The sequence below is a fragment of the Entelurus aequoreus genome, linkage group LG04 (genome assembly GCF_033978785.1).
Source record: "Entelurus aequoreus isolate RoL-2023_Sb linkage group LG04, RoL_Eaeq_v1.1, whole genome shotgun sequence".
In the NCBI taxonomy this organism is placed as follows: Eukaryota; Metazoa; Chordata; class Actinopteri; order Syngnathiformes; family Syngnathidae; genus Entelurus; species Entelurus aequoreus.
In genome coordinates, this window is record NC_084734.1 from 28,852,122 (window position 1) to 28,876,606 (window position 24,485).

At 38.7% G+C, this 24,485-nt stretch overlaps 1 protein-coding gene across 3 annotated transcripts in view; it reads right to left on the minus strand.

Annotated features, from left to right (window-relative positions):
- The window catches only part of esrrgb (estrogen-related receptor gamma b), a 115,851-nt gene that overhangs the window by 42,275 nt on the left and 49,091 nt on the right, over window positions 1-24,485 (minus strand). For all 3 annotated transcript variants that reach the window (XM_062044542.1, XM_062044541.1, XM_062044543.1), the window contains exons 6-7: window positions 3,505-3,615; window positions 1,869-2,030 (exon numbers count right to left, since the gene is read on the minus strand). In XM_062044542.1, the coding sequence (XP_061900526.1) occupies window positions 1,869-2,030; window positions 3,505-3,615 (273 nt within the window). The remainder of the gene's footprint in view (window positions 1-1,868; window positions 2,031-3,504; window positions 3,616-24,485) is intronic.

Consider the following 24,485-nt stretch of genomic DNA (forward strand, 5'->3'; position numbering starts at 1 on the left):
TTCACACAGAATGTTGCAAAACTAATGCATTAGAGATGTAGTAAATTTAGATCTTGCATTTATCCGCCTCTGCCTTTTATACAGAACCTAACAAAGCATAATATGCCATATAGAAAGAGAAAGAAAGGGGGATATTGGTAAAAAATATATTAAGTAATTGCATTTAACCTTTTTCACACAGAAATGTTGCAAAACTGGTGCATTAGAGGTGTAGTAAATTTAGATTTAGCATTTATCCGCCTGTTCCTTTTATACAGGACCTAAAAAAGCAGAATATGCCACAAAGAAAGGGGGGAGTGGTAAAAAATATATAAAGTAACTGTATTTAGCCTTTTTCACACAGAAATGTTGCAACATTGATGCATTAGAGATGTAGTAAATTTAGATCTTGCATTTATCCGCCTCTGCCTTTTATACAGAACCTAACAAAGCATAATATGCCATATAGAAAGAGAAAGAAAGGGGGATATTGGTAAAAAATATATTAAGTAACTGCATTAAACCTTTTTTACCCAGAAATGTTGCAAAACTGGTGCATTAGAGGTGTATTAAATTTAGATATTGCATTTATCCACCTGTGCCTTTTATACAGGACCTAACAAAGGAGAATATGCCATATAGAAAGAGAAAGAAAGGAGGATAGTGGTGACAAATATATAAAGTAACTGTATTTAGCCTTTTTTACACAGAAATGTTGCAAAATTGGTGCATTAGATATGTAGTGAATTTAGATCTATCCTTTATCCGCCTGCGCCTTTTATACAGAACCTAACAAAGCAGAATATGCCACAAAGAAAGGGAGACAGTTGTAAAAAAATATATAAAGTAACTGTATTAGCCTTTTTCACACAGAAATGTTGCAAAACTGGTGCATTAGAGATGTAGTAAATTTAGATATTGCATTTATCCACCTGTGCCTTTTATACAGGACCTAACAAAGCAGAATATGCCACATAGAAAGAGAAAGAAAGGAGGATAGTGGTAAAAAATATATAAAGTAACTGCATTTAGCCTTTTTCACACAGAAATGTTGCAAAACTGGTGCATTAGAGATGTAGTAAATTTAGATATTGCATTTATCCACCTGTGCCTTTTATACAGGACCTAACAAAGGAGAATATGCCACATAGAAAGAGAAAGAAAAGAGGATAGTGGTAAAAAATATATAAAGTAACTGCATTTAGCCTTTTTCACACAGAAATGTTGCAAAACTGGTGCATGAGAGATGGTGTAAATTTAAATCTTGCATTTATCCACCTGTGCCTATTATGCGGAACCTAACAAAGCAAGATACTTCATGCAGCACCACGGTGACAGAAAGAGAGGGGAGTCCTAGTGTTAAGAACGCGATATGTTTTGCTTCTTTTAAACAGAGATCCCGCAAAATTGACACATTAAAGATTGGGGTAGATCTGGCATTAATCCGCCTGTGCCTTTTACACAGAACCCAACAAAGTGGACAGGAAGAGATGGGAGTGCTAAAAACTTGTTATGTTTCACCTCTTTTACACAGACATACTGCAAATCGTAATTGTATCCACATTGTGCCTTTCACACAGAATGCAGAAAAATTGGATTTTGCTGCAACTGTGTGCACTTTCATACAGCAACGTAGCATCCTACAATCAGATAATGCTCAACGACTAGCTGGACTTGTGCAATGTTAGTCGGACAGCAACAATTGCTTTAAAACACATTATATAAACACTCATTATTAAAAAGGTGAAAAAAAGCCGGCGTTGACAGGCAGTGTGAAAGGAACATGAGGCCAAAGCTGTAAATTAGGCCTACATTGTGTGTTAAGTGCATGGATGATGATGATGATGATGATGATGGTGATGGATGATTCCCAAGGCCGTGTTTCCCACCTGGAATATGTTTGGCCCAGCCGATGATGACCACGAGCTCGCGGTCGGCCAAGTCACACAGCGTGGTCAAGGCCTTGATGTCGCCGTCGGGCATGGTGGGGTCGGGCATGGCGTAGATCTTCTCGGGCTCCACCACCAACAGATGGGACACGATCTTGGTCACTGAGTACAGGAGACACAAAGAAATGAATGACTATACAATCAAATACATGACAATATTAAAGGCCTAGTGAAACCCACTACTACCGACCACGCAGTCTGATAGTTTATACATCAATGATGAAATCTTAACATTGCAACACATGCCAATACGGCCGGGTTAACTTATAAAGTGCAATTTTAAATTTCCCGCAAAACTTCCGGTTGAAAACGCCTTTGGATGATGACGTATGCGCGTGACGTAGCCAGTGAAACAGGAGTATCGGTAGCCCATTGAAGCCAATACAAAAAGCTCTGTTTTCATTTCATAATTCCACATTATTCTGGACATCTGCGTTGGTGAATCTTTTGCAATTTGTTTAATGAACAATGGAGACTGCAAAGAAGAAAGTTGTAGGTGGGATCGGTGTATTAGCGGCTGGCTGCAGCAACACAACCAGGAGGACTTACTTGGATAGCAGACGCGCTAGCCAATGCTAGCCACCAACCGCATCTGTGATCGGGTGAAGTCCTTCGTCGCGCCGTCGATCGCTGGAACGCAGGTAAGCACGGGTGTTGATGAGCAGATGAGGGCTGGCTGCCGTAGGTGGAGCGCTAATGTTTTTAGCATAGCTCTGTGAGGTCCCGTTGCTAAGTTAGCTTCAGCATCGTTAGCAACAGCATTGTTAAGCTTTGCCAGGCTGAGAATTATTAACCGTGTAGTTACATGTCCATGGTTTAATAGTATTGTTGATCTTCTGTCTATCCTTCCAGTCAGGGATTTATTTATTTTGTTTCTATCTGCATTTGAGCCAGATGCTATCACGTTAGCTCAGTAGCTAAAGAGCTTCGCCGATGTATTGTCGTGGATATAAAAGTCACTGTGAATGTCCATTTCGCGTTCTCGACTCTCATTTTCAAGAGGATATAGTATCCGAGGTGGTTTAAAATACAAATCCGTGATCCACAATAGAAAAAGGAGAGAGTGTGGAATCCAATGAGCCCTTGTACCTAAGTTACGGTCAGAGCGAAAAAAGATATGTCTTTCACTGCATTCTAATCCATCACTCTAACGTTCCTCATCCACGAATCTTTCATCCTCGCTCAAATTAATGGGGTAATCGTCGCTTTCTCGGTCCGAATCGCTCTAGCTGCGTTGAAAACAATAGGAAAATATGAGGAGGTGAACAACTGACTACGTCTCGCTACTTCCGGTAGGGGCAAGGCTTTTTTTTTTATCAGAGACCAAAAGTTGCGAACTTTATCGTCGTTGTTCTATACTAAATCCTTTCAGCAAAAATATGGCAATATCGCGAAATGATCAAGTATGACACATAGAATGGATCTGCTATCCCCGTTTGAATAAAAAAAATGTCATTTCAGTAGGCCTTTAATACTCTGAATAGAGTCATTTTCCTTATGATTTGTATGGGGGCTGTTGTACTGTACTGTACTTTACTGTACTGTACTACTGAGTGAATACAGTCAAATAACTCACAGGGCTTTTTGGCTGGGGGCGGGATGTTGAGACCGAGGTAGGCGCCATTCTCTGCATCCATCCTCCGTTTGTACTTCTGGCGTCCCCCTCTCACTCGGTCCAGACGGACGCCTGCAAAATATGAAATACACCCATAAATTAATCAACATGTCTTTACTGTAGAGCAATGACGACGTCTCCATTTTTTCATACTTAAAAAAACCCCAACTGTTGCTAAATCGTAGATCACAGAAATACATTAAAACCTAAAAAAACATACTGTATTTTTCGGACTATAAGGCGCACTTAGAATCCTTACATTTTCTCAACAATCGACAGTGAGCCTAATGTACGGCATAATTCTGGTTGTGCTTACCGACCTCAAAGCAATTTTATTTGGTACACGGTGTAATGATAAGTGTGACCAGTAGATGGTGGTCACACATAAGAGATACGTGTAGACTGCAATAAGACGGCAGTAAACAACACCAAAACTTTAAATGTTCCATTGAGAATATAGAACATTACACACAGCGTTCAAAAATCTGTCAAAATGTTTTCAGTACGACTTCGGTCAGCTATGAAGCCGCACCGCTTGATGGATTGTCGGCGCATCAAACATACGAGTATTATTATGGTGTGTGCATAAGGTAAAACATTATCTGCCGTTTTGTTTCGCATTATTATGCAAAACTAACTTTTCTTACCTTCTGGTCCCTGCTGATCTGTATTTGGGATCTGCATAAGTCCTGAAAATGTGCGCGTGTCCGCCATTGTAGTCTGTGCCGACGACGTAGTCATAAGCTTCTTCTTTTTCTCTATCTTCTTATGTGTTATCCATCTTCCACTGTTGCCATTTTTAATATAAAGTAGTGTAAAGTTCTTAATTATATCAGTCAGTAGACTAGCTATCAAAGCGCTAAAACATACCGGTGTAGTGAGTTTACATAATTCACCCAAGGAACTTTTATGTTGATTTATTTAAAAAAAAAAAAAAAAAAAAATACAATATATATATATATATATATATATATATATATATATATATATATATATATATATATATATATATATATATATATATATATATATATATATATATACATTTTATTTTATTTTATTTTTTTGTGCGGCCCGGTACCAATCGATCCATGGACCGGTACCGGGGACCATTGACGTAGACCACAGGGAAGTGTTTTACATTTAGAAAAAAATCATAATGTGACTCCTTTAATGCGCCCTATAATCCGGTGCGCCTTTTGTATGACAATAGACCTGAATAGACCCGCTCATCCGCAGTGCGCCTTATAATGCGGTGCGCCCTATGGTCCGAAAAATACGGTATTAGGTTTTAACATTTTGTTATACGATTGCAATAACTGAATATACATTATTTTAATCCAATTGGACAAAATATGAACAGGTAAAAATGGTGGATATACAACATGAAAAACGTTTTCAGTACAAAATGCCAGTAGGGGGTCCAAGATGTGGACGCAGGGCCCATTTGTTATATTTTAACTTCCCTGAAAATGTAACACACATGTACAGCGTAATACGAATGACTATTTCCTGACTTCGGTGATACAAACACATTAGTGGAAATATGTTACATTAGATCAGGGATGTCAAACTTATTTTCATCGAGGGCCACATGGCAGTTATGGCTGCCAACAGAGGGCCGCTTGTAACAGCGAATAATGTATGAATTTGCCTCTGGATTTCATTAATAATTATATAAATTGTTTTAAGTAGACTGTCCATTTTACAGTAAAAACTTTACATTTACAAAATTGTACTGTAAAATAGTGTTTTTTGTTGTTGTTTTAAAAAAAAAAAAATTTTACATTTTGGGGTGGGTTTACGGAAAAAGCTGGCAGTTTAGTTGCCAGAATTTTTGTGGCAACTAAGCTAAGAATGTGTTTACAACATTATATTGTTGATGGAAAAACAGTACAAGTTCCTTTTTTTTATTCTGGCAACTTAGCTGCCAGTTTTTCTACCGTAAAAACAAATGTACCATCTTTACATTTACCGTAATACACCGTTAAAAACAGCAACAGTAGATTTTACAGTCAAAAATTAGCAGCTCAATCAACAGAATTTTTACACAAAAAACAGTAGTAGTTTTTTTCAATTTACAGTCATATGCTGTAAAGAACAACGTGAAATGTATTGTCATTTTTATTTATTTGATGGGCAGTTTGCTGAAAAGTTAAGTATTCTTATTTTATTTTATTTAGACAAAAACATGTTTGGAAAGTATGATAATATACTGTACTATTTGTTGCAATATTGGATACTATTAAAGTTTAAAAGGCATGCAATTTCAAGCAGTACATATATTTTTTCTGTCAAAATGAAAAAAAATCTATTACATTTAGTGAGAAAATATGAAGTACTTTATTGACACTTATCATTTCCAGGTGTTTGCGGGCCAGATAAAATGAGGTCGCGGGCCAGATCTCGCCCCCGGGCCTTGAGTTCGACACCTGTGCATTAGATGAACTGTTGCATTGTAACAAGTACTTTAAAGATGTGGTTAAAAGTATTATTTCTAATTTAAGCATTGTATTGTAACCTCATAATGAGGCTGCAGCTAACAATTATTTTAGTAACCAATAATCTATCATTTAGTTTGTCTGATTAATGGAGTAATTGGATAAACACACTTTATGGCCCCTTTTCTGCTTGCTAAATCCTTCTTTTTTTTTTCTAATAAGATGCACATCATAAACATTTTAATTACACTTTTAACATGTCGGCATTCGTAGAAATAGTAATAAAAAAACAAATTCTGCTATTCGCCGCCACAGCACCGCTCTTGTTTGCGCTCCATTACAGATGCCGTGCAGAAACTACCGGATTTTTCGGACTATAAGTTGCAGTTTTTTTCATAGTTTGGCCGGGGGTGCGACTTATACTCAGGAGCGACTTATGTGTGAAATTATTAACACATTACCGTAAAATATCAAATAATATTATTTAGCTCATTCACGTAAGAGACTAGACGTATAAGATTTCATGGGATTTAGCGATTAGGAGTGACAGATTGTTTGGTAAACGTATAGCATGTTCTATATGTTATAGTTATTTGAATGACTCTTACCATAATATGTTACGTTAACATACCAGGCACGTTCTCAGTTGGTTATTTATGCGTCATATGACGTACACTTATTCAGCCTGTTGTTCACTATTCTTTATTTATTTTAAATTGCCTTTCAAATGTCTATTCTTGGTGTTGGATTTTATAAAACAAATTTCCCCAAAAAATGCGACTTATACTCCAGTGCGACTTATATATGTTTTTTTCCTTCTTTATTATGCATTTTCGGCCGGTGCGACTTATACTCCGGAGCGACTTATAGTCCGAAAAATACGGTATGTCCGCGTATTTAAAGTTCCGGACATGTTATCGATTGTTATTACAAACCCCGTTTCCATATGAGTTGGGAAATTGTGTTAGATGTAAATATAAATGGAATACAATGATTTGCAAATCCCTTTCAACCCATATTCAATTGAATGCACTACAAAGACAAGATATTTGATGCTCAAACTCATAAACTTTATTTTTTTTTTTGCAAATAATAATTAACTTAGAATTTCATGGCTGCAACACGTGCCAAAGTAGTTGGGAAAGGGCATGTTCACCACTGTGTTACATGGCCTTTCCTTTTAACAACACTCAGTAAACGTTTGGGAACTGTGGAGACACATTTTTTAAGCTTCTCAGGTGGAATTCTTTCCCATTCTTGCTTGATGTACAGCTTAAGTTGTTCAACAGTCCGGGGGTCTCTGTTGTGGTATTTTAGGCTTCATAATGCGCCACACATTTTCAATGGGAGACAGGTCTGGACTACAGGCAGGCCAGTCTAGTACCCGCACTCTTTTACTATGAAGCCACGTTGATGTAACACGTGGCTTGGCATTGTCTTGCTGAAATAAGCAGGGGCGTCCATGGAAACGTTGCTTGGATGGCAACATATGTTGCTCCAAAACCTGTATGTACCTTTCAGCATTAATGGCGCCTTCACAGATGTGTAAGTTACCCATGTCTTGGGCACTAATACACCCCCATACCATCACAGATGCTGGCTTTTCAACTTTGCGCCTATAACAATCCGGATGGTTCTTTTCCTCTTTGGTCCGGAGGACACGACGTCCACAGTTTCCAAAAACAATTTGAAATGTGGACTGGTCAGACCCCAGAACTTTTTTCCACTTTGTATCAGTCCATCTTAGATGAGCTCAGGCCCAGCGAAGCCGACGACGTTTCTGGGTGTTGTTGATAAACGGTTTTCGCCTTGCATAGGAGAGTTTTAACTTGCACTTACAAATGTAGCGACCAACTGTAGTTACTGACAGTGGGTTTCTGAAGTGTTCTTGAGCCCATGTGGTGATATCCTTTACACACTGAAGTCGCTTGTTGATGCAGTACAGCCTGAGGGATCGAAGGTCACGGGCTTAGCTGCTTACGTGCAGTGATTTCTCCAAATTCTCTGAACCCTTTGATGATATTACGGAACGTAGATGGTGAAATCCCTAAATTCCTTGCATTAGCTGGTTAAGAAAGGTTTTTCTTAAACTGTTCAACAATTTGCTCACGCATTTGTTGACAAAGTTTCCTGGTTTGTGAATGACTGAGCATTTCATGGAATCTACTTGTATGCCCAATCATGGCACCCACCTGTTCCCAATTTGCCTGTTCACCTATGGGATGTTCCAAATAAGTGTTTGATGAGCATTCCTCAACGTTATCAGTATTTATTGCCACCTTTCCCAACTTCTTTGTCACATGTTGCTGCCATCAAATTATAAAGTTAATGATTATTTGCAAAAAAAAAAAGGTTTATCAGTTTGAACATCAAATATGTTGTCTTTGTAGCATATTCAACTGAATATGGGTTGAAAATGATTTGCAAATCATTGTATTCCGTTTATATTTACATCTAACACAATTTCCCAACTCATATGGAAACGGGGTTTGTAGTTACACTCATTAAATGATGAATCGAAGCAACAAAAAAAGTTTTTTCTCTTTGCAGAATTGCAGCCTGACCTGACAAAGAGCTTCTCTAGCTTAAATGTAGTTAGTATACAAAGGCGAGCACGTCTCTTAGGAGGCCGACCACATCAGATGCACCCGACGTTCTCTGGTATTAAAAGTTGGACGTTGAGCAAACAGACTTAAAGACGGTCAAGAGGAATTGAGTCAAGCAACATGTTCCCCCACGACTCGTATAAATTCCTTCGATTCCCCAGGAAACAAAAGAATCCGATTAGGACGGTCTTTTCAATTTCCTGACACCGACTATCAAGTAACCTAATTACCCGGCGCGCCCGCGGGGGAGCTCTTTCTTCCCAGCAAACACAGCGAGATCATTTTAATGCCCGGCAGATTGAAGCTAAATCCAGCAAGCCCCCTGTCACCTCTTTTCCTAACACGCCGCTACATTTGTACATCTTAAAGTAATCAATAAGGCTTGCAAATAGACTTCTTGTTCTTTCAACATGTGTGGACTTAATTCATTAGTGAGGCAGTGGAAAAGCCCAAGTAGATGGCGTTACTTTTTTCCTGTTTTTTCTGGTTTAAAGCTACAGTATGTAGAAACTGTACATGCTGGCTTGGAGTAAGGAGGCCAGCGTGTATGTTGTTGCCATGGCGACCCTACATTACGTACTTTACAGGAGTCCACAACGTCATCAGACAGAGGTCAATTCAAGATGTGCACCTGTCCGATCAGATATGTATCAGTCGATGCCAATACCGATCACCCATGAATTGATCTAATCACTCGAGTACCGATCATATACAGATACTACCCTTGGTGTCAACACCACCAATTTATGGATCGATCCGCCCTCTTACTAGACCAGGGGTCCCCAAACTACGGCTGGATACAGCCCGCCAGCGTCCACAATCTGGCTCACATGCATGTAAAATATATATATAAATATATATACTTTAGGTCAGGAGAAACACAGAGGCTATTTCATCCCTACAAGCCTGTTTCACAGGTTTCCCTGTGTGGGGGGAGGTGTGGCCAGCGCTGCCTGCAGGAGCAAAGGTCACCGCCTCTGACCATGGTGCTGAGGACAGAGCACCATCAGACAGGGGCGTGGCAGTGCTGATGGCGAGACACAGCTGGCAGGTGATTAAATTCCACAGGTGGTATGTGTTAATCTAATCATCTGTTGTCTTTAACAGTAAGCGGCCAGGAGCAGGAGGAGAGAGAGGATTCGGACCTGACTGAAAAGTCACGTTAAAGTTAAAGTTAAAGTACCAATGATTGTCACACACACACTAGGTGTGGTGAAATTTGTCCTCTGCATTTGACCCATCCCCTTGGGGAGCAGTGGGCAGCAGCGGCGCCGCGCCCGGGAATCATTTTGGTGATTTAACCCCCAATTCCAACCCTTGATGCTGAGTGACAAGCAGGGAGGTAATGGGTCCACTTTTTATAGTCTTTGGTATGACTCGGCTGGGATTTGAAATCCAACCTACCGATCTCAGGGCGGACACTCTAACCCCTAGGCCACTGAGATGTTCTGCGGGAGAAAGATTTTGAAAAAACCTATGTACATTAAAAACTTTGTTAAAAAACTGCACACTTGGCTCTTGTGCCATGTCTACAGTGGAACTGCTAGGAAGCAACCTCCACACCCTGCTCTTCAGGGGATTTTATTGAAGTGTCTGTGGTGGTTAAATATATATAGGGTACATTACATGGGGGTGTGGCCATTGTTGCACAGTAGCGCCTTGCTTCTGTGCCGGGATGATGAGACCAGTTTGTTGCGTTTGTTTAAAGTGGACATGCTGGTGTGGTATATAATAAACATGTTTTATTTCAGGCACAGGTTACACCTTTTAGCTACACTGTTGTATGGTGAGCTAGATGCGACAATTCGTCATGTAATGGTGTGATCAATTTTATAAGTCCATACGTATTTGCTCAGTTCTTTAGAGTTCTTGAGTTGGGGCCTACGGAATGATGATGTGTGATTGACATAGTAGGTTTTAAAGGTGTTTTCTGTGAGTCTAATGCATGTCTCTGTGTTTGAATTGTCCTTGCGGGTGACGCTGGCATGGTAAACAACTGATGTTTTTAAACAGTTTCCGTTGAGTGGGCAGGTAAGCCTTTGTCTGCAATTGCAGCTATCTCTGGGGTTAGAGTCGTTAGCGGTTGCTTGTTTGTGTGTGCTCAGAATCTTTTTGTTGTGTGAGTCAATGGTTTGCTTGATATTCATCATGCAGCTCTATTGAGCACTGTATAATGGAAAAACCATAGAAACCTTGACTATATATATATATATATATATATATATATATATATATATATATATATATATATATATATATATATATATATATATATATATACTGTATATACAAATGAAGAAAAAAAGTATTTGAACACCCTGCTATTTTGCAAGTTCTCCCACTTAGAAATCACGGAGGGGTCTGAAATATTCACGGCAGGTGCATGTCCACTGTTTGAGACATAATCTAAAAAGAAAAATCCAGAAATCACAATCTATGATTTTTTAACAATTTATTCGTGTGATACAGCTGAAAATAAGTATTTGAACACCTGTCTATCAGCTAGAATTCTGACCCTCAAAGACCTGTTAGTCCGCCTTTAAAAGTCCTCCTCCACTCCACTGTATTATCCTGAATCAGATGCACCTGTGTGAGGTCGTTAGCTGCATAAAGACACCTGTCCACCCCATACAATCAGTAGGACCCAAACATTCAGCATGGCTAAGAGCAAAGAGCTGTCCAAAGACACCAGAGACAAAATTGTACAACTCCACAAGGATGGAAAGGGCTACGGAGAAATTGCCAAGCAGCTTGGTGAAAAAAGGTCCACTGTTGGAGCAATCATTAGAAAATGGAAGAAGCTAAACATGACGGTCACTCTAAATCGGAGTGGAGCCCCATGCAAGATATCACCTCGTGGGGTCTCAATGATGCTAAGAAAGGTGAGGAATCAACCCAGGACTACACGGCAGGACTTGGTCAATGACCTGAAAAGAGCTGGGACCTCTGTTTCCATGGTCACTGTTGGTAATACACTAAGACGTCGTGGTTTGAAATCCTGCATGGCACGGAAGGTTCCCCTGCTTAAACCAGCACATGTTAAGGAGGAGTCATGGGAGAAAGTTTTGTGGACAGATGAGACCAAAATTGACCTTTTTGGTCATAATTCCACTATGCGTGTTTGGAGGAAGAAGAATGATGCGTACCATCCCAAGAACACCATCCCTACTGTGAAGCATGGGGGTGGTAGCATCATGCTTTGGGGGTGTTTTTCTGCTCATGGGACAGGACGACTGTACTGTATTAAGGAGAGGATGACTGCAGCCATGTATTGTGAGATTTTGGCCAAAAACCTCCTTCCCTCAGTCAGATCATTGAAGATGAGTCGTGGCTGGATCTTCCAACATGACAATGACCCAAAGCACACAGCCAGGAAAACCAAGAAGTGGCTTCGTAAGAACCATATCAAGGTTCTGGAGTGGCCTAGCCAGTCTCCAGACCTAAATCCAATTGAAAATCTTTGGAGGGAGCTGAAAGTCTGTGTTACTCAGCGACAGCCCAGAAACCTGACTGATCCAGAGAAGATCTGTGTGGAGGAGTGGGCAAAAATCCCTCCTGCCGTCTGTGCAAACCTGGTGAAGAACTACAGGGAACTAAATTGGCCCTAGTGTGTGAATGTTGTCGATCTGTGTTGGCCCTGTGATGAGGTGGGGAGAGGGTAAAGCGGTAGTAAATGGATTGATGGATATACATACTGTATGTGTGTATGTATATATCCCCCAAAATTTGACATAATTCTAAAAGCAATTATGTAGCAATGATGTTATTTTTTGTCTTAGTCCAAAACCTGCACATCTAATTACATTCTGGTTGAAGTCAAATAGTATAAAATATGCGATGCAAATAAACTCTTCTGACTAGTAAGTTTTTCCATCTTTTCCATCACTTGTAACTGAGCTACTGTGTGGAACAATTTCCCTTGTGGATCATTAAAGTTTGTCTAAGTCTAAGTCTAAGTGTTAGTAGATGCCTCCATTTAGCCTTTGCAGATAGTATAAACTCCTTTCAGAAAAATACAAATGGCAAAAAAAAGCCCCACAAGGTGTCCCCTATTTGTTTTAGGGAGTTGTCAACCCTCCTACTTGCAGTAAGCAGATAATGTTAGCATCGGAACATGTCATTTTAGCATTCAGCAAGTGCATTATTTAGTTGCACTTGCCAACGTCTATTTATTCATCAGCTTAGCCCTTTTAGCCACAATAATAATAATACATTCTATGACGTGCTCTTAGCATCAATATTATGCTAGATCCACTCGACGTCCATTGCACCGGTCCCCACATCTGCGGCCCCCTCCAAGGTTTCTCATTGTCATCCCATTGGGTTGAGTTTTTTCTTGTCCTGATGTGGGATCTGAGTCGAGGATGTCGTTGTGGCTTGTGCAGCCATTTGAGACACTCGTGATTTAGGGCTATATAAGTAAACATTGATTGATTGATTGATCAAGCATGTGCATTAATTAAAGCTGGGTTAATTGAATCTCGTGTCACCAGGCAGAATTTAAACTGTAAATCCCGCCCCCCACTCTGCGCACCTCGCTGATAGTCCCTCCCAGTCTGCATCTCTCTGGAAGTGCACAAAACCACGCCCTCCATCTTGAATACGCTGGACCAATATTTATTCACATTTTTAGAGCAGGGGTGTCAAACTCATTTTAGATGGGGGGGCCACATGGAGAAAAATCTACTCCCAAGTGGGCCGGACTGGTAAAATCACGGCACGATAACTTGAAAATAAAGACAACTTCGGATTGTTTTCTTTGTTTAAAAATAGAGCAAGCACATTCTGAAAATGTACAAATCATAATGTTGTTGGGGTTTCTTTTACAATTACATGTCGCGGTTAATAGTATTCTATCTTTATTTGTCGTTATTTATAATTTCTGAATAAATGATGTGATAATGTTCATCAGTCATTGGTGCTAATTTTCAATCTATCAGGATAAAAAAATAATATCGAAATCAAATTACAGGATGTTGTTTATGTAGTTTGCTAATTTTCCTCGACTGGTGCACGAACATCATGTGGTTTATTTTGTACATATGTAGCATCATCTACAAAGATACAAAGAATTGCTATTGTGACATCTAGTGGACACATTTAGAAAAGCAGTTTATTTCATTCAAAAATTTCGGCTCATTTTTATACTTAGCAAACTCCTCCCGCGGGCCGGATAAAACCTGTTCCTGGGCCATACGTTTGACACCCTTGTTTTAGACATACGTCTTTCTTTTCTTCCTCGGATTTCCTTTAAAAAAAAATTTTTTTAAGCAGTATACACTGTGACAGCAAGCACAGGTATTGCGATCTTTCCAGGTGGGTGTTTGGCAGCCATGCTTTACTACAAACAAGTTTGGACCGTTCACTATATATCGCAAAGACAAACAATTTGGTCTTCCGGGGTTTTATTTACTAAATACTTAAAGGCCAACTGAAATGATTTTTTAAAATTTAAACGGGAATAGCAGATCCATTCTATGTGTCATACTTGATCATTTCGCGATATTGCCATATTTTTGCTGAAAGGATTTAGTAGAGAAAATCGACGATAAAGTTCGCAACTTTTGCTCGCTGATAAAAAAAAGCCTTGCCTGTACCAGAAGTAGCGTGACGTCACAGGAGCTAGTATTCCTCACAATTCCCCATTGTTTACAATGGAGCGAGAGAGATTCGGACCGAGAAAGTGACGATTACCCCATTAATTTGAGCCAGGATGAAAGATTCGTAGATGAGGAACGTTACAGTGAAGGACTTGAGAGGCAGTGATGGACGTATCTTTTTTCGCTCTGACCGTAACTTAGGTACAAGCTGGCTCATTGGATTCCACACTCTCTCCTTTTTCTATTGTGGATCACGGATTTGTATTTTAAACCACCTCGGATACTATATCCTCTTGAAAATGAGAGTCGAGCACGCGAAATGGACATTTAAAGTGACTTTTATCTCCAAGACAATACATCGGTAACACACTTAGCTACTGAGCTAATGTGCTAGCATCGTTCTCAAATGAAGATAGAAACAAAATAAATAAACCCCTGACTGGAAGGATAGACAGAAGACCAACAATAATATTAAACCATGTACATGTAACTACACGGTTAAAAATTCTCAGCCTGGTAAGGCTTAACTATTCTGTTGCTAACGACGCTAAGGCTAATTTAGCAACTTAGCAACCGGACCTCACAGAACTATGTACTCTCTCCTTTTTCTATTGTGGATCACGGATTTGTATTTTAAACCACCTCGGATACTATATCCTCTTGAAAATGAGAGTCAAGCACGCGAAATGGACATTTAAAGTGACTTTTATCTCCAAGACAATACATCGGTAACACACTTAGCTACTGAGCTAATGTGCTAGCGTCGTTCTCAAATGAAGATAGAAACAAAATAAATAAACCCCTGACTGGAAGGATAGACAGAAGACCAACAATAATATTAAACCATGTACATGTAACTACACGGTTAAAAATTCTCAGCCTGGTAAGGCTTAACTATGCTGTTGCTAACGACGCTAAGGCTAATTTAGCAACTTAGCAACCGGACCTCACAGAACTATGTACTCTCTCCTTTTTCTATTGTGGATCACGGATTTGTATTTTAAACCACCTCGGATACTATATCCTCTTGAAAATGAGAGTCGAGCACGCGAAATGGACATTTAAAGTGACTTTTATCTCCAAGACAATACATCGGTGACACACTTAGCTACTGAGCTAACGTGCTAGCGTCGTTCTCAAATGAAGGTAGAAACAAAATAAATAAACCCCTGACTGGAAGGATAGACAGAAGACCAACAATAATATTAAACCATGTACATGTAACTACACGGTTAAAAATTCTCAGCCTGGTAAGGCTTAACTATGCTGTTGCTAACGACGCTAAGGCTAATTTAGCAACTTAGCAACCGGACCTCACAGAACTATGATAAAACATTAGCACTCCACCTACGCCAGCCAGCCCTCATCTTCCCATCAACAGCCGTGCTCACCTGCATTCCAGCGATCAACGGCGCAACGAAGGACTTCATCCGTGGGTTTGGCGGCAAGCATCAGCTAGGCGTCAGGGTAAGTAGTCCTTGTTGTGTTGCTGTAAGTATTGTAATGCCCCGCAGTGGAGAAGGAGTCACACAGACGAGGATGCGCTGCTCAATCGCTTTATTAACAAGCGGTAACTGGTTGTAGTTCAAAAAGTAACGCACACACATACACAAGCTGCTGTTAGCCAAAACTCACGCTCACACACACTCAAGTTCTCCGCAAACTCACTCGCGCATGCGCGTTCCCCAAACCCTTAAAGACACAGTACACTAATGCAAATATCACAGATATTACAGTATTGTACTTAGCCGCTAAGACACCGATCGATCCCACCTACAACGTTCTTCTTTGCAGTCTCCATTGTTCATTAAACAAATTGCAAAAGATTCACCAACACAGATGTCCAGAATACTGTGGAATTTTGTCGAAGAAAACAAGAGGCTTTTCTATCGGGTCCGATGGGGTCCAACCACTTCCGTTGCTTTTGTGACGTCACACGCATAAATCATATCCAAAGGAGTTTTTCAACCGGAAGTGTGGCGGGAATTTTATAATTGCACTTTATAAGTTAACCCGGCCGTATTGGCATGTGTTGCAATGTTAAGATTTCATCATTGATATATAAACTATCAGACTGCGTGGTTGGTAGTAGTGGGTTTCAGCAGGCCTTTAATTATAAGGCACAGACAGCACGCAGACGTCCGATTTTTTCAGAAATAACCACTGGTATGATATACTGTATGATGCTTTGTTTTTTTTTAGTTAAAGAATAATGTAGCCCAGGGGTATCCAAACTTTTTCCACTGAGGGCCGCACACGGAAAAATTTAAGCATGCGGGGGCCATTTTGATATTTTTCATTTTCAAACCTTAACAAAATATATGGATTTTTTTTTTTTAACCTTTAGGGGACCATAAAGGGTCTCAGTCATTAAAATGTTAAAAATAAGTGAAATTATTATTATTTTTTATTTAACGCTTACAGTAAATCTCTAAAATCTCTAAATCTCTCTAAATATGCAGTATTTAGTATTAGAGCCTTAAAAGATCAATAATGCAGGACACCATTGATTTTAATTCTTTAATATTTTTGAGTAATCACAGTGAAAAGTTAAATAAAATCCTACTAAATATATTTGGGATCCAAAGGGTCCCCCACTCATAAAGTGATACATTTTTATTAGTTTTTTTTTTACTTTTAACACTTAAATTACGAGATCAACTTCAGATATATCTGTCGATTTTACGTTTGAACTATTATTTTGTTTGTTTTATGCTCTTTTGTCAAATAAAACGTTTATGTTTTTATATGGCAACCACACAATATATGCAATATTTTTTCCACATAAAACATTTCAAAGTGATATTTTTTAAGTAATAATTCATTATAACATAGATTTTTAGTCTTTTTTTTTTTTTAGCAATGGCAAAAAATTTTTAAATAAACAAAGACAGCTTTGTGTCAACATTGCAACTTTTTCTTGGTAGATTTCACCTCATTCCACTTTTTTAAAATGTTTTTTTAAATTTTTGCAATATTATCAATTTTGCAATTTTTGCAGACTGTGTGGCGGGCCGGTAAACAATGAGCTGCGGGCCGCAAATGGCCCCCTGGCCGCATTTTGGACACCCCTGATGTAGCCTCTCCAGCCACAACAGTAGAAGAATGTTCATTTCAAGATATGTGCTGTTATCATCTGAATTCATTTGCTCAGTTTCTCACATGACGCACCCCGGTTTTGATCCGAGCAGTGTGGGGATTATCTCCTCATGTGATACGGAACAGTACTAAGAAATGTGACCACAACAAGACAGCTGGATGACACCCTCCCTCGTCAGCGCCACATTCCCCAACTCGGACCCTCATACACCCACACCCAGACCGAGCACCAAAGAGAAAGCGGCGGTGGCCCAGATGGAAAAAAAATACGGGGGTCAGGATGGTCAGATCATCTTAAAAGCAGTAGCCTTGTTTTATGGTGGCGGGCCCCTTCATGAAGACTAGCTAGGGGCTGGGAGGGAATGGGGCGAAGGAACACGGAGAATGGTTGCCGGGTGAAATACGAGTAGCAATGTTATGATGGGATCATAAAGCACAGTCGAGCTTCGCAGGCGGGGACACAAACATATTGGCTGACTGTGTTGAAGATAGGACCACAGGTTTCATTTCCAATTCAATATCTTTATTGACATGTGCAGCCTTAAAGATCTTAACAATAGCTATACGTTGTGATGATGTCATCTTAGCGTATAGATTGCTGTCTGATATAATCCTATTGATTGGCAAGGGGACCTGACAGTCAGTGATATTGGATATTGCAAATCTTTGCAGGAAAATAAGGCTTGCAACGCTATCCCGCCATCGCACGTTTGCTCAGGAAAGGAGAGCCCAGGACAGCATAAAGTAGTCATTCATCCCATCAGCCTAAAACATACAAACACGCCGCGGAAAAATACGGAAATGAACATGCATCTCTTTAACAAGGGCATGCAATTGTGATCAAACATGCAAACAACGAAAATCTTTTAACACAAAAAACATTATATGGAATCATAATTACAAAACTGTGACAAAAAACAAAATTACACATTGACACAATTTTAAAGATTATCAAAACAACTCTACACTCAATATTTACTAGAATACAAGCCCCATATGAAAATTGCATTAAAATATAGTTGCAAAAAAAGGTGGAAAATCGAGAGTTACTACATAGGATAGATATAAAAATAGCTTTAAACATGTATGAAAAATTAAACATGGTAGAAATAATTCTAAAAAATCATGACTAAATAGACTAGAACAGGGGTGTCAAAGTCAAGGCCCGAATAGAATTATCTATGGCCCCCGGGATGATATTTGATTAGTATTAGATCGGCCCGCAGGCCATAACCGCCTGCTGCTGTTTTGCATGCGTCAATAAACTCCATCAGTGTTGGCGCTAGGAATTTTCAAAATGGGGTCCCAGGGACCCCGTCAAGTCATAAAAATGGGGTCCCACGGTACATTTTTGGGGTCCCACTTTTTTGTAACCGTTTTTGAAAACAAATGATAAATGTATGCATTATCCTGTTGTATCTCACATTCTATATTGTGTTTTGGAAAAAGGTTGTCATTAACGTTAATTCATTTAAAAAAATAATACAAAAGAAAATACATTTTTATGCATATGTAAATGTATTCAGTTATAAACATTCATTCACTTTCTTATTTCCTTCATGGATCTAAACTAGAGATGTCCGATAATATCGGCAGCCGATAAATGCTTTAAAATGTAATAACGGAAATTATCGGTATCGTTTTTTTAAATTATCGGTATCGTTTTTTAAATTTTATTTAATTTTTTTAAATTAAAGCAACATAAAAAACACAAGATACACTTACAATTAGCACACCAACCCCAAAAACCTCCCTCCCCCATTTACACTCATTCACACAAAAGGGTTGTTTCTTTCTCTCATTAATATTCTGGTTCCTACATTATATATCAATATATATCAATACAGTCTGAAAGGGATACAGTCCGTAAGCACACATGATTGTGCGTGCTGCTGGTCCACTAATAGTACTAACCTTTAACAGTTAATTTTACTCATTTTCATTAATTACTAGTTTCTATGTAACTGTTTTTATATTGTTTTACTTTCTTTTTTATTCAAGAAAATGTTTTTAATTTATTTATCTTATTTTATTTTTTATTTTTTATTTAAAAAAAGGACCTTATCTTCACCATACCTGGTTGTCCAAATTAGGCATAGTAATGTGTTAATTCCACGACTGTATATATCGGTATCGGTTGATATCGGTATCGGTAATTACGAGTTGGACAATATCGGATAAAAAGCCATTATCGGACATCCCTAATCTAAACTTTACCGCTGCCGGTATTTTTTTTATATTTTTATTGCAATATTCCCAGAATGTGCTTGTTCTAAAAGTAAGACCAAGAAAACAATCTGAAGTTGTCTTTATTTTTTTAGTTTTAATGCCATGATTTTAATAGTCCGGCCCGTGTGTGCACAGTTTTTTCTCCATGCGGCCCCTCAGCTAAAATGAGTTTGACAGCCCTGGACTAGGAGTTCTTAGCCTAGGTTCTAAGGGGTTTATAAACGGGATAATTCTGAGGAAGGGCGACCAAACTTTATCTTTCATTGGATGTCTAAGGAGGTTGGAAAATAGGTTAAGAACCACTGAACTAGACCACAACGTCACTACACAAACAGCATCAAAAATGAAACAATATTTATAAAACCAACATTAAACTGATACAAACTACAATTGAAATAAATGACAGAATAAACCAATCCTTGCAATATGTAACAGTGATGCTAAATCTGTATTAGCGCTACTATTAGACTGCTGGCAGCCGTGACACCATACCTTGCACCGGTTGTAAATACCCTCTTTTTCCACTGACTCGCTGACCTTTTATTGGTCTTTGCCGGACGTTTAAGGAGGTCGCTGAGCCGTACACTGTATTGTTGCAGCATTGTGCTGCCACAAACAAGCATATCAGCGACAGTAGAAAAGAGTTGTGAAGTGAATTATATTTATATAGCGCTTTTCTCTAGTGACTCAAAGCACTTTTACATAGTGAAACCCAATATCTAAGTTACATTTAAACCAGTGTGGGTGGCACTGGGAGCAGGTGGGTAAAGTGTCTTGCCCAGGGACACAACGGCAGTGACTAGGATGGAAGCGGGGATCGAACCTGGAACCCTCAAGTTGCTGGCACAGCCACTCTACCAAATGAGCTCTTTTTTCTCAATTAAACATTTCCCCACATATTGTACTACTTAAATTGCTTAATTCATTTTCTGGATTTTGCTCCAATTATTTTTTATTTATTTATTTAAAAATGTTTTCAAGCTGAGATGCCTCACCTTTTGAAAAAAAAAACACCCCCCAAAAAACTGACAAGAGCAGGGGTGTCCAGATTTTTGGCCACCAAGGGCCAAGCTGAAAATGGGCCATGGGCCAAACAGCCATTTGAATCCCATACCACCATTATTCAAGGAAATGGAGATCATCACCTTCTATAGATGGCAACCAGTTGGCCTTGCGGACATGCCATCAATGATTGTATGAGCTTAAAATACTTTGATAATGGTCATGTGATTCATGAACACTCATCACTAGGGCTGTGAATCTTTGGGTGTCCCACGATTCGATACAATATCGATTCTTGGGGTCACGATTCAATTCAAAATCGATTTTTTTTCAATTCAACACGATTCTCGATTCAAAAACGATTTTTTCCGGATTCAAAACTATTCTCTATTTATTCAATACATAGGATTTCAGCAGGATCTACCCCAGTCTGCTGACATGCAAGCAGAGTAGTAGATTTTTGTAAAAAGCTTTTATAATTGTAAAGGACAATGTTTTATCAACTGATTGCAATAATGTAAATTTGTTTTAACTACTAAATGAACCAAAAATATGACTTATTTTATCTTTGTGAAAATATTGGACACAGTGTGTTGTCAAGCTTATGAGATGCGATGCAAGTGTAAGCCACTGTGATACTATTGTTCGTTTTAATTTTTTTTTTATGAATGTCTAATGATAATGTCAATGAGGGATTTTTAATCACTGCTATGTTGAAATTGTAACTAATATTGATACTGTTGTTGATAATATTCATTTTTGTGTGTCCTCTCAATCGCTCTGTTTATTGCAGTTCTGAGTGTTGCTGGGTCGGGTTTGGTTTTGGAATTGGATTGCATTGTTATGGTATTGATGTGTATTGTTTTGTTGGATTGATTAATTAAAAATAATAATAATAAAACAAAAATAAATAAAATAAAAAAATAAAATAAAATTGATTTTTTTAAAATGAGAATCGATTCTGAATCGCACAACGTGAGAATCGCGATTCGAATTCGAATCGATTTTTTCCCACACCCCTACTCATCACTATTTTGCGAGCACTATGGAGTGTTTTTGTTTTGTTTTTGCGCCTCTAAAAAGGACGTGCAAACTGACAGTTACACTCACGGCTCGGGCCGCAAAGACAGGTGAGGAACAGGGAATGTGTGTGTGTGTGTGTGTGTGAGTGTGTGTGTGTTTCAACATATTTGCATGGTCTGTCAGAAATAAAAAAATATTAGATCCTTTCATAATTTTACAGCTTAGTCAAGTTAAGGAGCTGATTAAAACAAATTCAATTTATGCGTTTTGGTGTTTTTTGCTGGCGTTGTTTTTTAATGGTGTTCGTTTTTTTTCTTCCATTTAGAATATTAACATATCCCTAAAGATTGTAATACTCTAATGCCACTTTTGATGAATCCACCGCTTGCAGTGTGGCACTTCCATGTTTAAAGCGTCACCTTTATTGGTAGTTTTGAAGCTCAAACATCCCCATACTCTTTATTAACCAGTAGAAAGGTAATTTTTTGCTCAGTGGCCTTGTGGTTAGAGTGTCCGCCCCTGAGATCGGTAGGTCGTGAGTTCAAACCCCTGCCGAGTCATACCAAAGACTATAAAAATGGGACCCATTACCTCCCTGCTTGGCACTCAACATCAAGGGTTGGAATTGGGGGTTAAATCACCAAAATGATTCCCGAGCACGGCCACTGCTCACTGCTCCCCTCACCTCCCAGGAGGTGGAACAAGGGGATGGGTCAAATGCAGAGAGTAATTTCACCACACCTAGTGTGTGTGTGTGACTATCAGTGGTACTTTAACTTTTAACTTTAACTTTTGCCATTCTTCCTCTCCACACTGTTTTTGCTTGTATGCGCTTTGTGTGTGCGTTTTGACGCACTCAACATCACGCACCTCGGCTCTGTCCTTCACCGCCCCACGGCAGCATGCGAATGAAAAAAAAAAAAGTACCTGTATTTTTTAAAATGCAGTAAAGCATTGTTTTCAACCCGTTAGTACCACAGTACTTTATTAGTACCGGTATACTGTACAACCCTACACCTAACTGTTTCTAAAATGCCCATAAAAAGTGGTACATGTTTACTGCTGTTTGATAGCAAAACGCCACAAGTCAGAGGATGATAGCATGAATGTGAAGTAAATGGTCGAGTTTCTCCATAGTGAAAGAAAAGTAGTAAATGCAAAAAAAAAATCAATTAAATAAGGCGGTTTGCACCACTTATGAATAGCACGTACAGTGTTAGTAGATCGCATGCAATACGACAACTAGTGTTGTCCCGATACCAATATTTTGGTACCGGTGCCAAAATGTATTTCAGTACTTTTTGATACTTTTCTAAATAAAGGGGACCACAAAAAATGGCATTATTGGCTTTATTTTAACAAAAAATCTTAAACATATGTTTCTTATTGCAAGTTTGTCCTTAAATAAAATAGTGAACAAACGAGACAACTTTTCTTTTAGTAGTAAGTAAACAAACAAAGGCTCCTGATTTAGTCTGCTGACGTATGCAGTAACATTTTGTGTCATTTATCATTCTATTATTTTGTCAACATTAGTGAGGACAAATGGTAGAAAATGTATTATTAATCTACTTGTTCATGTACTGTTATTATCTGCTTACTTTCTCTTTTAACATGTTCTATCTACACTTCTGTTAAAATGTAATAATCACTTATTCTTCTGTTTGGATGCTTTACATTAGTTTTGGATGATACCACAAATTACAGTATTAATCCGATACCAAGTCGTTACAGGATCATGCATTGGTCATATTCAAAGTCCTCATGTGTCCAGGGACATATTTCCTGAGTTTATAAACATAATATACATTTTTAGAAAACGAAAGAAGATGTTGTGATGCCAAAAAATATTGACGTAATCATAGTAGTATCTACTAGATACGCTCCTGTACTTGGTATCATTACAGTGGATGTCAGGTGTAGATCCACCAATGGCGTTTGTTTACATTGTGACGCCGGTGAGCTACGGTGTGTAGTGAAGCATGTTTAGCTATTCCTCGTCCTGCAGGGATGATACTTGTAAGAAACTTACTTTATTCGTCGCCATGGAGGTGAGGATTAGTGATTTAGACGTAGATGGGTGGACTTTAGCCGCTAGCTAGCTAGCCATGTCTTAAAGCACCTCTTCCTGAGGGCATTTCAGTGTTATAACTTCACCTTTATCTTTAGTTTTTTAAGCCAAAATGCATCCATTACTCATTTTCTGTCTACACACTGTCTGCTTGTAAGTACTTAGTGATTGTGCGCTGCCGAACATGCTCGTCTGCTTGTAAAACCAGCAAAGACACAACGTGGCGACGACGGGGGGAGGATGACCGTTACTTTTTAGAGGCGGTATAGTACCGAATATGATTCATTAGTATCGCAGTACTACACTGAAAAAAGTCAGTGTTCAAAAACAAGAAAAAAAAATACAAAAATGAAGGTTATTTTATTTGAACTAAGCAAAATTATCTGCCAATAGAACAAGAAAATTTGGCTTGTCAAGACTTTCCAAAACAAGTAAAATTAGCTAACCTCAATGAACCCAAAAATACCTTAAAATAAGAACATTCTCACTAATAACAAGTGCACAAACAAATATGAGAACTTTTTGCTCAATATGTTGAAAAATATTCTTAAATTAAGTAAATGCTTGTGCCATTATCTTGACATAATGATATGCGCTCGGCATTACATTTCTTGAAACCAGCAAACTTATACTAAAAACTAATTTATTGTTCTTAATGGAAAGGCAACAAGGCAACCGATTGTTACTCTCAGGGTCTCCTAGCCGCTCAGGCAAATCATATGGCCTAAAAATGCATTTTTCCATGGATAACATGACATCATCGCGCCAAGTGCGTGCTCTTTCAGTCAATTAGTGCGCATATATACAGCCTGGCCCCCGGCCAAAAATTTTTTAATTGTAATTTTGAAGAATTCATCTGAATGTGCATGAA